This window comes from Rattus norvegicus, chromosome 1 (assembly GCF_021556685.1).
Source record: "Rattus norvegicus strain SHRSP/BbbUtx chromosome 1, alternate assembly SHRSP_T2T, whole genome shotgun sequence".
NCBI classification, from domain to species: Eukaryota; Metazoa; Chordata; class Mammalia; order Rodentia; family Muridae; genus Rattus; species Rattus norvegicus.
In genome coordinates this window covers 187,471,297-187,485,434 of record NC_141534.1, presented here as the reverse complement: position 1 = coordinate 187,485,434, position 14,138 = coordinate 187,471,297, and the positions used below count along the sequence as shown (strand labels likewise).

At 41.7% G+C, this 14,138-nt stretch overlaps 1 protein-coding gene across 4 annotated transcripts in view; it reads right to left on the bottom strand.

Moving 5' to 3' along the window:
• Positions 1-2,071: 2,071 nt before the first annotated feature.
• The window catches only part of Anks4b (ankyrin repeat and sterile alpha motif domain containing 4B), a 58,969-nt gene continuing 46,902 nt past the window's right edge, over positions 2,072-14,138 (bottom strand). For 2 of the 4 annotated variants that reach the window (XM_087591261.1, XM_087591263.1), the window contains one exon: positions 2,072-3,880. In XM_087591261.1, the coding sequence (XP_087447387.1) occupies positions 2,794-3,606 (813 nt within the window). In that variant the 5' untranslated portion in view covers positions 3,607-3,880 and the 3' untranslated portion in view covers positions 2,072-2,793. 4 annotated transcript variants of the gene reach the window in all.

Sequence of the window (14,138 nt, the reverse complement as noted above, 5' to 3'; positions counted from 1 at the left end):
TGTGTGGGTCACTTGAGTCTAAGCGAATTGATGATGGAAGGAATCCATTGGTTCCTCATAACCTAGCCAAAAGGCCCCACCAGGAGAGCATGCCTCATGATCAACATGTCTTACAAAAGCATCAGGACTCCCACATTTAGGCTTATGCCTCCCCATCTGGCCTCCCCTCGCTATGTAAGTTGGGGTAGGATGTGGGGTCAGTATCTCAGGAAGTTTCTAGAGAACTAGAGAGGATCCTTCACAGTGAGGATGTGTGACAGAGGCAGGCTCGGGTCACAAAACATATGAATGCCTTCTTATGGCAATTGCTTCTGTGCACATTATTGAGGACAAGTACAATTTAGTTTATTCCACAAGCAAACATAGCATTTGTAAATAAGTATCCTTTACTGTAACATATCAAAGAACCCATATGCTCTTGAATCCATCCGCTGTGGAGGAATGAGTGAGTTCAAGCATTTGAGCGCCTGTATCCTGCATGGGCCTCTTGAAGTAACTTCAGATATGAGAAATCAGCTGGGCTAAAAGAATGGCTCTAATACCACACACACAGTGGATGGTAAATTCTACCTGGTTAGTAGTCTGGCTTCAAAATTCCAGCAAAACCTAGTTATTAGTTGGAGGTGGTTTCAATTGAGATTACCCTCTTAAACCATTTTTTTTTAAATGCTGGCAAGATTTTAGAAAGAGGAACTTTATACACTGCTGGTGGGAAACTAAACCATGGGATCCAGCTTGGCAGCCCTCCAAAAGCTGAACACAGAACTGTCATGTGGCCCAGATACACCAGTCAACATACCACCCAGGACTGCACATCTATGCTCATTGCTGCACTACTCGGAATAACCAGGAGATAGGACCAGCCTAGATGTCCATCCACCAATGAATAGAAAATGTAGTGCATCACACAACCGAATTCCATTCAACCATAAAGAATGAAATTAAGACATCTTCAGGAATCAAAGATTGTTAAGCAAAATATACAGACCTCACTCAAAAAGACTAGTATCCCATATTTTCTTCTCATATACGAAATCTAGATTTAAGTGTGTGTGTGTGTGTGTGTGTGTGTGTGTGTGTGTGTGTGTGTGTGTGTAACTGCTATGTCTCTATTTCCTCTGAAATGAAACATTACCTATTGGTGAGAGAAGGAAGACTCAGAAGACTCCAGAAGCTGTAGACAATTTGTCAGGCTCAGAACGTATATGAAAGTTGAGGAATTCACAAGACCCCCTCCCAGCACTGCAAAAGCAGCAAACAGCAGCTTATGCAGGGAGTTCCCAGGATGTACTGTCTGTGAATCATTACTCCTGCTTAGGGCAGGCTTTTTGCGAATACAGTTACCTTTATCCATACTCCTGTTAAGAAAAAAACAACTGTGGTTTTGAGCTCGACTTGAGTAGGATTGTTCCTTTGTCCTGTCACTGGTGCCTATATGGGGGAAATAAACATTTGTCATAATTAAGAAAGATAGGTTTGTTTTAACTTGTCACTTCAGAGGTGTCACTCCGTGACCATGGCCTTGGTGCTTTGGGACCTGAGGTAAACACATGGCAAAGGAAACTTGTTCACTTCAAAGTGGCTGGAAAGCAAAGAAAGGGGCATTTGGAATCCCATACCCACTTCCAGGATGTGCTTCGATGACCTAACTTCCTTCTAATAAACCCTGTCTGGAGGATAGACGTCTCTCTCCTCCCAATAGCTCCACAGGCAGATGACCAAACCATTATGACCCACATGGGGGTCAAAGTATGTAGGTCTTTGGGCCACATCTAAGGTCTAGACTATGACAAGCACTTGCCAGACAGCAGGCTGGTGGAAACACACTAACGAAGTAAGGGCTTGCATAGCAAGCATGGATGCACAAAATTTACTTTCACCATCAACCTTCCTAAAAATAACTATACCCTTTCCTTCCTGCTTTTGCACCTCAGAAGGCGCGGAACCCATAGAGAATTGTGAAATGGACAGGTGCTGTTTTTCTGAATCCTCCTTGGTGTCTTCACTGTCCTCTTGTGCACAAGGCACGCTCGTCAGCCTAGGCCCCCATAACAGAACACTGCAGACAGAGTGGCTCAAACAATAGACATTTATTTTTCACTTCTCAGGAGGTTGAAAGCCCAAACTGCTATCAGGTTTGGTTTCCCAGTGCCTCTCCTTGGCTGGTTGGCAGCTGCCTTCCGGCTGCCATCCTCTCTCGGGGTGTGAACAAACCCTCGGGGCATCTTCCGTGTCCTTTAAGTCAGATAGAAGTATGAGCCTGCCCTAAGAACCTCATTCGACCTCAATCACACCCTTAAAGTACTATCTCCAAAAACACTTACTTAGCATTTGGGGCTTCCACACCTGAACTTTAGAATCCAGCCCATAGCAAGGACCCCACATTGTCTTTCTGCCATCCCTCTACTTGCTACGCACCATGATTCTCAGACAGGAATGCTGTAAACCCGATCCCATAGTTTGTAAATATCTGTTAAATGACTAGATCCATTTAAGTCGAGCTTTGGGCTTCAGAGTAGTAAGAGCCTTTGGCCTACACAGAATGCAAAGTCTGGAAGAGAAACACCATTTTCCAGCTCTGAGGTCTCCCATCTTCTCATTGATAGTTACTTGGATACGGAGAATCTCCCAGAGTCTGAGCCTCTGCTTTAGAGGGTCTTCTCTAAAACTTAACACCTACACCTGTTGTCTGTCATTAGACAGAAACCAGGCACAGGGTTGGTCCTGGGGTGGTTTCAAGGGGAACTCAGCATGACCCCCGGCTCAGGCTACCCTGTTAATCAATGCCCTCCATCAGAGGCTGGTGTCAACCAGCTGCCCAGGGTGTTGGAGCACCTGCTTCCTTTTGTCTATGGCATTAAGGACTTTCTTCCTGGGGCCCAGTTGCAAGTGGATATTCTGAAGGTCCTCATCAGAGCAAAGCATCAGAGCCTCTAGATCAATCTGCTCTCTCATAAAAATGGGAAGGAATTCCTCCAGGTGCTGAGACTGCAAGAACACTTCCAACGGAGTGGCATCGATCGCATCTTCCTCCCATTCTACTTCTTCTTCATCCCAAGGAAGATCACCTGCAGTGCTGTTTGCCTCTCTCTCCTCCTCCTCCTCCTCTTCATCAGCTCCTGGTGCTCCTTGTCTTTGGAACAACTCACTGGGCATTTTAAACTCCAATTCCCTCTTGCTCTCTGAGATTTCCTCAAGATCCAGTACTCTGTTTCTATTAAAAACAATACTTCCTAGACCTGGACGGTTGAGAATAGACTCATGTTGCACATCACTGGCTTCTTCTGCTGAGAAATGGAGCTTCTCTTTGAAGTCCTTAGGAAGTGAGTCTTCTTCCTCCTCTCTGAACACTTCCATCACTGGCCTCTGCCCATTTTTGCCATCCATCCCCATCTGCTCTGTTGTATCTTTGTTCTTCTTAGATTTTAGCTTGAAGGTATCTTTAATGCCTTTAGACAGTGATCCAAATCCACCAACAGAAGTATTTGAAAGGGATGACCTAGAGAAGGTGCTACGGGAAGAGGAAAGTGTCCCAGAATCCTCCTTGCTATAGGTGCGCGCCATCTTGTTTTGGTGCTTCTCCTGAAGTCGTTCACACTCTTTCATCTGCCTCCTCGCATTCTTCAGAGCCTGTTCCTTTAGTCTGGCGACCTTTTTGGGGTTCGTGGTGTTCTGCACGGTGGCAGCCTTATCCAGGAGAGCAACACATTCTTTCTGCTCCCTGCTAGCAGCAGCATCCAGTGGAGACTTCAAGTCATTATCCAGGGCAAAGATATTGGCACCAAAGTTGACTAGAAATGAGATGCAGTGGGTGTGGCCATTGGAGGCTGCGTAATGTAGAGGAGTGTTCCCCCAGATGTCACACTTATCAGGGTCTCCACTAGAGAAGAAAATATGAAAGATGTATGTTAAATTATATTTTCACTGAAGAGAAGATCTATTCAGAAAAACAAAAACAACCAACAAAATGCATGTTTATCCTGCCTTAACATTGACATATGATGGCTGCCGAGTTTAGCTGTGTCACAGCCTGTTAACAGATGGCTAGAAAGAGAAGTTTAGACAGTCCCTACCCTATGCCTCTGTTTTAGAAGAAAAGCTTCCCCCAAACCCTTCTAGCTGTCACTCGCATATCACATTGGCCAAAGTTGGGTCACTCGACCAAGAGGAAAGAAATATAGTGCCATGCCTAATTCTAATTGAGGTCAATTATTAGTTTCCCCAAAGCCAGGAATATCACCCAATGACATACTTGTAAATGTTTAACAATGGGCTCATTCATGGGAAAAATAAGGCCAAACGCCTTATTTATAGCATTATGGTGGTATAAACATAATCATCATAAAAATTTTCATGTAACCACATCACTTCACTGGATCTAGAGATTGGAAGACACAGACAATAGTATGCTATTTTATTTCCACCACAGCAATATCATAGACATGTGTAACTTCAGAGCACACATACAAAAATATAGTGAATTAGCTATGAAATGGTAAGTTGAATGCTACATTTTAATAAGATCTGTTCAGTTATAAGCTTATATGATTTCAATAATCTCTGTGTTTAATTGGCTTTCAATTGTCCTGACAACTTAGTAGCATTCTCTGAGGACTTAGAGCTAATTCTAGCCAACACTTCTGCCCTCTCTTTAGTCAAATGTGGAAAACAGAGGAAAAAGCAACCCGAAGGGAAAAAAAAAAGAGCTTCTATGTCCCGTGATGCCTTAAGAGCAAGTACAGACCCTACTGAAGCACAGGAGGGAGGTGAATTGAAGAAACCTCTCGCCACTGCTGGTGGAATAAAATCCATGCCCTAGCAAAGGTCGATAATGCACCATTCTGACTGCTTTGAGTAGTTTTTTTGACCCAAACATAGAGTCAACAGCAGCAGTAGTAGTAGCTGCAGCAACAACAGATTACCTATGGTTTTATTAAAACGCAGTGGAACCCAACCCAGACTTACTGAATCAGAATCTAGAGCTTGACAAGATCTTTAGGTGATTCACAGTCTCCCTATGCTAATGTGGCAAAACCAGAATTATATAATTTGATGACTCAGACTTGGGTTTCCTCCTTGTAAACCTCTGTTTGCCTTAGTTGTAAACCAATCATCACCCTGAGAGTAAATCGAGACTCTGGAGGGTGTGATAAGTTTTGAATGATGGTAACATTCAAACATTTAAATTAAATGTCTGTGTTTTCTGTGTGTATGTTTGGGTATGAGTGCCACGGTGTGCATATGGTGAACTTGCATAGTTCTCCCAGTTGACCATGGGATCAATCTTAAATGCCATTACCCACTGAACCATCGAGCCCCCCCCCCAGAAAGCATCTTATTCTGTATCTCAGACAGGCTGGAACTCACTATGTAGTCCAAGCTGGCCTCAAACTTGGGGTGAACCTCTTGCAGCATCTTCCCTAGAACCAGGTTTGCAAGTATAAGCACCCATACCAGCCTGGTTCTTGTAATTAAGTATTGACTTAACTTACTTTATCAAGTAGTAATGCTCTATTGACCCAATTAGCTAATTTTCCCAGAGAGAAAGAAGCCTGCATTCTTTTTCTTTTATCATTTGCAGTTTCCAGTCAAAACCTCAAAATCTGCCCAAAGACACACAACTGACAGAAACCAAGTTTGTTTCCTCAACAAAGACCAAGAAAAGATCAAGCTCCTGGAAGCTGCAGTAGTGGGGTAGCCCTGGCTATGCCCTAACAAGGCAGAAACAGATGGATGGTTTACCACATCCATTTTTCAAATGAAGACTGATCTCCAGAACTTCATGGATTTTTTTTAATGTTGGCTCAATTTTGAAACAAAAACTCTGTGAAATCCAAGAAAAGGCCCTTGTGGCCTAGTTCCAGCCATAGATTGGCTGCCTGTTTCATGCAGAGAACAGCGTGGGCACAGATGAGAATGGCTGATATCACATGGCATATTTGAGGAACCCAGAGTATATATCAGTGTGACCAGATAGCATGGAGCTATGAGTAAGAAATGGAGAAAGGAGGGAAAGAAAATGAAATTGAATCTAAGGAAAGCAAATGGTAAATAATGCCATTTTGTCAAGCAGCCTCTGTTAAGAGGGCTCTAGCCAGTTAGCCCAATTTAATTATTTTGGATCAAAGGAGACCCCTCCTTTCAGCCTTGGCACAGTGGAATCTTTGGGGAGCACAGTTCTTCATCCCCAAACACATGGTTTCACTTTTTATTTACTTAACTGAACACCATTTTCAAAGGACCCGGTAAGTAACCTAGACATCAAAGGAGTACTGGAAACCAGCCAAGATGTGACCACGACATAAACAAAAACACACTGCTTAAATCTGACTACATTATCCTTGGTTTGCATAAGCCAAAGAAGAGAGCGAGCGCGCTGGGCAGGGTGAGGTGTAGCAGGAAGTAACAGGCTGTTGAGAGTCTGGGTGAGATCCCTCTGCTCAGGCAGAATGGAGTTTTCTCATCTCAGTGGGTCTTGGGTGATGCTTTTAAGATGCAAGGAGAAAGCCGAGACTGGGCAGAGGTGCATCTTGAGAAAATTTGAAGTGCAGAATTCCCATGGGTTGCCCTAGTGCATCTAAACCCTAAGGACAACTTTCCAATTGATATAAAAAATTATTATTTTCAAGTATCATGAAGTCTTTTTAAATCTAATCCTACTCTCTCCCATGCTTCTGTTTGTAAAGAGTTTTTCTATATAACAAAGGCTGGTTTTCAACTCGGAATCCTCCTGCCTCAGTCTCCTGATTTCTGAGATTACAGGCATGCATCACCATGCCTGACTCATGTATCTCTTGGTGTGTGTGTGTGTGTGTGTGTGTGTGTGTGTGTGTGTGTACATGTGTGCATGCTTCAAAACATACACATAGAGGGCTGAGGTTAACATGGCTTTCTTCCTCAATCCTCTGGTTTTTAGTCTTTTTGAAAAAGGGTATCTCACTAAAACTAGATCTCTAGGTCTCACCTATTAGCTCCACTGACTACCCCAAAAGTCCCAGAGAAGCTCCTGTTCCTGCCTCTCCAGTGCAGGACTCCATGCATGTTGTTAAACCCAGTTTTCTGGCTCACGGTTCTCAGTAAAATCGCTGTATATACTTGCCCCACCATCTACAAACCACCCCACTTTGTTTTAATAGGCAGAATCTAATGCCAATATCCTATGGGTTTTTTGGGATAGATTCAATGTAGTGTTGGTATTTTCTTCCCAAAAGAGAAACTTCCTGAAGCAATTTTAAAATAAGCCATATTTTGCCTTTGATTTTTAGTAAGCAATAGTTTTAAGCAATAATTTTTAAGTGGGCTTGTTATTGTTGTTAAGTGGGTAATTTGCTTAAATTATAACACTCTGGGCATCTGTTCCACTCCAGTTTCTTCTTTTGAAGTTGATTTTGAATATGTGTAAAGCTGTTCTCAGAAAACAATAATTCTGTCGAAAATGTTTTTCTACATGAAAAAAGAATTATTTGTACTTATAATCATGAAGGAAATGCCAATTAAAACCATACACTGCCAGTGTTTGCCCGACCAACAGGAAATGATTGAAAAATTATCAGTTGTCGGTTTTCAGTGGGATCATGAGGAAAGGAGCATGCTGGGAAAAGCATACTCTGGCTCAGATAGCTCAACAGGATATACAGCAAAACTCTGACATCAGGGACCGCCAGAATTCACTGCTCTCCTCTAAGGAACTTATCCCAAGGAAATGTGAGGCTCTGGACAGAGCTGAATAAGCAAAGTTGTTCCTGTTGACTCTACTTACTGTCGCCAACAAGACACAAGTCAAACTGCCCCTGGCAAAGCCAGAAATGAGAAGGAACTAAGTGTCATGAGTAGGTAACTAATTGAATTACATATAAACATATGTTCATATACACATATACATACACACACGCACAGGCGCACACACACACACACACACACACACACACACACACACACACACACACATGCACGCCCACAATGGAATACTCTTTTGTCTTAAAGAACAAGACAGTCCCACATTTGGAAACATGGATGAGCCTGGAAGACATTATGTTCAATGAAATAAGATAGGCCCCAAAAGACAAATACCTCACAGTTTCACTCAAATGTGGATTTAAACAATATGGAACCTATAAAAGTCTCTTGAGTAGACAGTGGTTGGAGGCAGGGAGGGAAGTGTGATGATACAGGGTTAGGGATCCAAAATGTCCATTAAACAGGGGAAGTTCAAGCAATGCACTCTACAATGGGATGGCTATACAAGAAACAATTTCCATACTTGAAAATTGCTAAGAAGCTATATTTTAAATATCTTCATCACAAAAAAATGATAAGGTTTCATATAATTAGCTTGATCCAGTCACTCAATAACATAGATGTATTTAAAATGCCATACTGTAAGTATATGAAAGATTTTGGAGACAAGTGCTTACTATAATGTAAGGCTTACAATCTTCCTGACTCAGAATGCTGGAAACACAGGTGCACTATCATCATGCCTGGCTGTGTGATTTTTACTTGTTGATTTCAAATAAATAAGTAACAATAAAGCCATACAAGGAAATATAACATAGTCATAAAAACAGCTGCATGCATAGCAACTTTTAACAGATAACAATATATGATATTTAAATTGATAACAATATATGATTAGCTTCTCACTACACCTTGTATGAGTGCATTTTTTAAGAAAAATATATACTTGTACATAAGGGCAAAAGGAAAAATTTGGAAGATATTTATCAGTCAATAATTTGTAATGAATGATCTTGAAATTAGAATTAGGTAGCACAGATTGACAGACTTATATCCACTTAAAATATACATTATATACACATGTATTCAATAAGTATATGTTATGTATATATTTGCAATTATGATTAAAGTATCCATTGTTAAAATATTATTTGTCAACATATTTTTAATATATATGGCAAAGAATTGATGCTGTTAAATTTAAAAGTGTTTTAAAGGCTGTGGAAATGGGTCAAGCCTAAGGCCCTAGTTCAGATCCCTAAATTCACCTAAAGTCAAATCAGAGGCTTCTTCAGCACTCCTCTGGCAAGATGCGAGGCAGAGACAAGAGAGTCCATGGAGGGTCATGGGCCAGTCAGCCTGTGAGCAACCTAAGACCTGCTTTCAAACACCATGGGAAGTAGAGGTCTGACAACCAGGCTATCCTCTGACCTCCATGTGTGCACTGTAGCATGCTGACACTACCATTAAACACACACACACACACATAGACATAGACATACACACACACATTGACATACTTACACACACACATAGACATACTTACACACACACATACCTACATGGATACATACATACATACACACACATACACACACAAACACAGACACACACACACACATAGACATAGACATACACACACACATTGACATACTTACACACACACATAGACATACTTACACACACACATACACACAGACACATACATACACACATACACACACACACATAGGCATACTTACACACACATAGACATACTTACACACACACATAGACATACTTACACATACACACATACACACACAGACACATACATACACACATACACACACACATACACACATACACACACAGACACATATATACACACATAGACATAGACATACACACACATAGGCATACTTACACACACATAGACATACTTACACACACACATAGACATACTTACACATACACACATACACACACAGACACATATATACACACATAGACATAGACATACACACACATAGGCATACTTACACACACATAGACATACTTACACACACACACATACACACACAGACACATACACACACACATACACACACACAGACACACACACATACACACACATACACAGACACACACACACACACAGACATAGACACACACACTTTTATATAGACATATAAAAGTGGGGCAATGTTACAGACACGCAGCTCACAAAGACGAAAGTGCATGGCAGCTCAGCACTGGCGTTTTCATCCTCACCAGGAACCCCGCCTTCACCATGTAAAGGGGTTCCTTGTCAAAGAAAGGAACTTGCTTTTCCAGAATTTTGTTCGCGTGCATCTTCTCTCTCCTACTATGTGAGGGCTCCGTCCTTGTCCCCCTCACCCCAGATGTGGCAGCAATAAGGAGCCAGCATGGAAAGATCTCTCCCTGCACTGAACTTCTTGCCAACTTGATCTTAGACTTCCTGGCTGCTCTTAAAACTATAGAATAAGTTTTATCCTCTGTAAATTACTTTGCCCGAGGCATTTTGTGATCATAGCACAAGTGCAGGCAACTGACCCAAAAACTTCAGTTCTGAGAATTTACACTCGGGGAAAAAAATATGGACAAGGACTTATGTGGAGGAATAATCACCACAACACTGCAAACTAGAAAAAAAGAATTATGTATCAAACAGGGGGATAAACTAAGAAATAAATTTGCTGATTATAATATTAAGGTATCCTTATAAATTAAATTAAGTGTGTTATGTATTTAATTGCTCTAACAAAATTGAGACATTAACTCAAAAGAAGAAAGACCTATCTTGAATAAAGTTTCAGAAGATTTGGTATAGAGAGTAGGCGTGCTCTTTCTGACATGTTCCCCAGCTCAATGAGGTGTCCATACCTACAATCTGTTTAATGCAAACAGATGTTGACCCTCCTCCTCTACTTGCCACATCCAATCACTATCTGACATCCAAACTGTCACTCAAAGCTCCGTGTCTACTCACACCCAGTGACACCATGTTAGTTCACTTTTACCTTGAACGTCCCTAGACATTCTCTGTGACTAATGTACAATCGCCAGAACGATATTCATAAGCATAAATCTATGTGACTGCTTCCCCTGTAAATAGAGGGTGTGGTTTCTAGGCTCTCAGGAGGAGATTCAAGTCCTGAACAGAAGTCTCAAGGCCCCTGATAGTCCAGTCTTATGGCTTAGGTCTGTTCCTGTGCAAGTCATGTCCAGCCAAACTCAACGTCTTCTACCCTTGGAATGCACAGTGCTCTCTGCCTTAGGGGGAAAGCACTTCCCTCAGCCTTGATCAGCTCCCCGTCTTTCTCTACTAGCTTAATTTCCCTTCCCTGGAACAGACTTTGTCACATCTACCATAAGCTGCTTGCTTGGCTTCCCCTCTCAGATCTGAGTGCCACAAGAGCACCAGGATGTTTTGTTGATAGGGACCATCTGGACAGCACCAAAAATATATGAGAAGAAAAATCAGAAGAGGAGGGAGTGGAAGAAAGAGAAAGCAGAAGAAGGGGAGAGAAGGGGGAGAGGTGGACTGTCACCTACCAGATGCTAAATATGCACTGTACTGGAGTCATTTGACTCCCTTACTCTTTACCTCTCCCTCTTCCCCCCACTCTTCTCACTCACCCAAACTCCTCTTTTGCTCCATTTCTCCCCATCTAAGTGTAACTGCCTACCCTGACTAGCTCTCTGGCAATGAGCAGGGTGAGCAGAATAAAAGAGTTAGCAAAGACTGGAATCTAAAGCTAAGGGATGGGGTGTGTGTGTGTGTGTGTGTGTGTGTGTGTGTGTGTGTGTGTGTGTAAAGATGGACTGAAGACTCATGTTATAGATGGCAAAGCCAGAAGAACCAGGAGTTTACATCAAGGCTGAGTACTTGTAAAGATAGATTTTAGTGACAAGATTGGAAAAGTAAAATAAAGCCATGTCCTAACCAAGGAAGATCACTGAACCAATAAGCATGGTGACCTCCTTTTAAAGAGTTAACCATTTAAATTCAATGGAGGTGATTTTCAGGGCATATAGTTACAATCCACACCCTACCCACCTCTGCCTGAGTGACTTCTAAATGGCTATTTCACAGGGAAAGAAACCATACCTAGCTTAGTCTTTCTTTCTCTAAAAGCCAACTACTTAGAGGACCTACAAAGAAGCAAAATGTCTATGTGGACATCTCTGTCTCTCACTGCCAGAGTGGCATTCCCCACCCAGGAAGCCCTAACAGGGATCACTCACCCTCTACTGCAGATTATTTCTAGGGCCTCAAGGTTGCCGTGGTAGGCTGCCAGGAGAGTGGGTGTCATGCCATCCTCATCTGAGAGATTTAGATCACGCTTAGTGGCCTCCTTCAGAAGTTCCAGGTAGCTGTCACTTGCTGCTTGGTGATAGCGGGTAGACATTTTTCTGCCCACCAGAGCTTGTCCAGGTGTCTTTGTCTAGGCAGTGCTGGTCACACAAGTCTTCCAACGGGGCTGGTTAATCAGTGACAGGGAGTATTACTCCAGGCCAAAGCTCACTTCACCCTCGCTTCTTGGAAGGCATCCAGAAGGCCTACAGTCCTGGACTTGGACCTTTACTTTTAAGACCAACCATAACAATGAACATTGAGGCCTCTGGTGTCTCTCATGCATGTGATGAAGCACATTTAATCTTTACTGTGCCCATTAACAAGTGTCAGATGTGATACTGACCACCTAGGTACAGAATATGAGAAATAATCAAAAAACTCAGAACTGGTTAAGTTCACTGGTATGGGAGAAGGAGTGTTTTAGTAGATTTTTACAGGTATAGTCTGTACAAGTTGAATTTAACCATTTGAAATATAAAATCAAAGATCTGGGTAAATTCACAGCTGTGAAATCTTTACCATAACAGTGGAGGACAGAAGGCTGATGGCAGGCTGGAAGACAAACAGGTGGTTCTCCAGGAACTCCCACAAAAAAAAATAAAAAAATAAAAAAGTTTGGTCTAGAAAGCTTCACCACTTTCCAGTGTAGAATGATATAAATAAGGGAGGCCAATCTAAACCAAGTATAACCACAGGCTATACCATGTGAACCCAGTATCCTCTGGAAATCAAATATCAGCCAATCAAGGCTACCCTCATTTGCATGGTGGAGATTGCTGTGGACAGCTTCAACAGATCCCATTCATGTACAGCACTATTTCATGTAGGTGGTCTTTTTTTGTCAATGAGTTTATTAAATTCTAGTTTTGTCAGACTGGTAAATTCAAACACATGCCAATTGCCCTCTTGTAAACTCAGTTTTGCAATGTTTTCTCCACACTAAAACCATTCCTCAACCCACTCCAACTCAGACTCTCCCATACCACATAGAAAAATGAGTAAATGTAACAACAGAACTTTTAAAAGATATCCTTTGTGTTTGTTAGCAACTAATTCCTACTCCCAACCCTAGGAAACCATGAATCAATTTTCTCTCTATATAGCTGCAATTGTGAGCACTTTATGTCACTGGAATCCTGTGACATAGTTTTGTGGCCTTTATTTAAAAGGAATATGTTTTGAAGGATTTTTTTAATTGTTGAATAATATTCTTCTATACTAGCATATCAAATACCCTTTATCATTTAATACTCATACTGGTTGGATGTTTAGGTTGTGTCCATTAAGTTAATGATGAAAAATGTTATTAAGAACAGTCACATAGATGTTCCTGTGTAAACATATATTTTTACATCTCTTGGGCATATAGCAAGGTGTGGAATTTCTGGGTTTTGTTGTAATTTCTATTTAGCTTTAAGGAATTGCCAAATTGAACTTGTAGTGTTTTATAGAACAGTAGGAAACTAGGGTTGACTGGTGTGTTGTGTACTTCAGAATAGTCAGAGGAGAGGATTGCACAGAGAAGTGATGTCTTAGGTGATCAATAAATGATTTGATCATTATATACATACATTAAAACTTCACAATACAAATGAAATATACTTTAAATGCACCATGATAGAAATTGTACATAAGGACTTAACTTCACAGATAAAGTACTTGAATCTAGAGTTTGAGGCCCCCAGAATTCACATAAAAAGCCAAAGAAGCAGCTGTCTGTAGTCCCAGCTCCTATTTCAGGAAGGGTGATTAAAAACAGGAAAATCCTGGGAAGTTCACAGAACAACCTGCCGGTAGTGTACAGAAGTGAACAGGAGCCTTTACCTCCAACGAGGAGCAAGGATGACACCTGAGGCTGTTTCTTATCTCCACACATATGCCGGGACGCGTGTGCACTCATGATCACACAGAAAACCATGCACACACATATTCTCTCTCTCTCTCTCTCTCTCTCTCTCTCTCTCTCTCTCTCTCTCTCTCTCTCTGTGTGTGTGTGTGTGTGTGTGTGTGTATCTGTGTGTGTCTGTCTCTCTCTTTC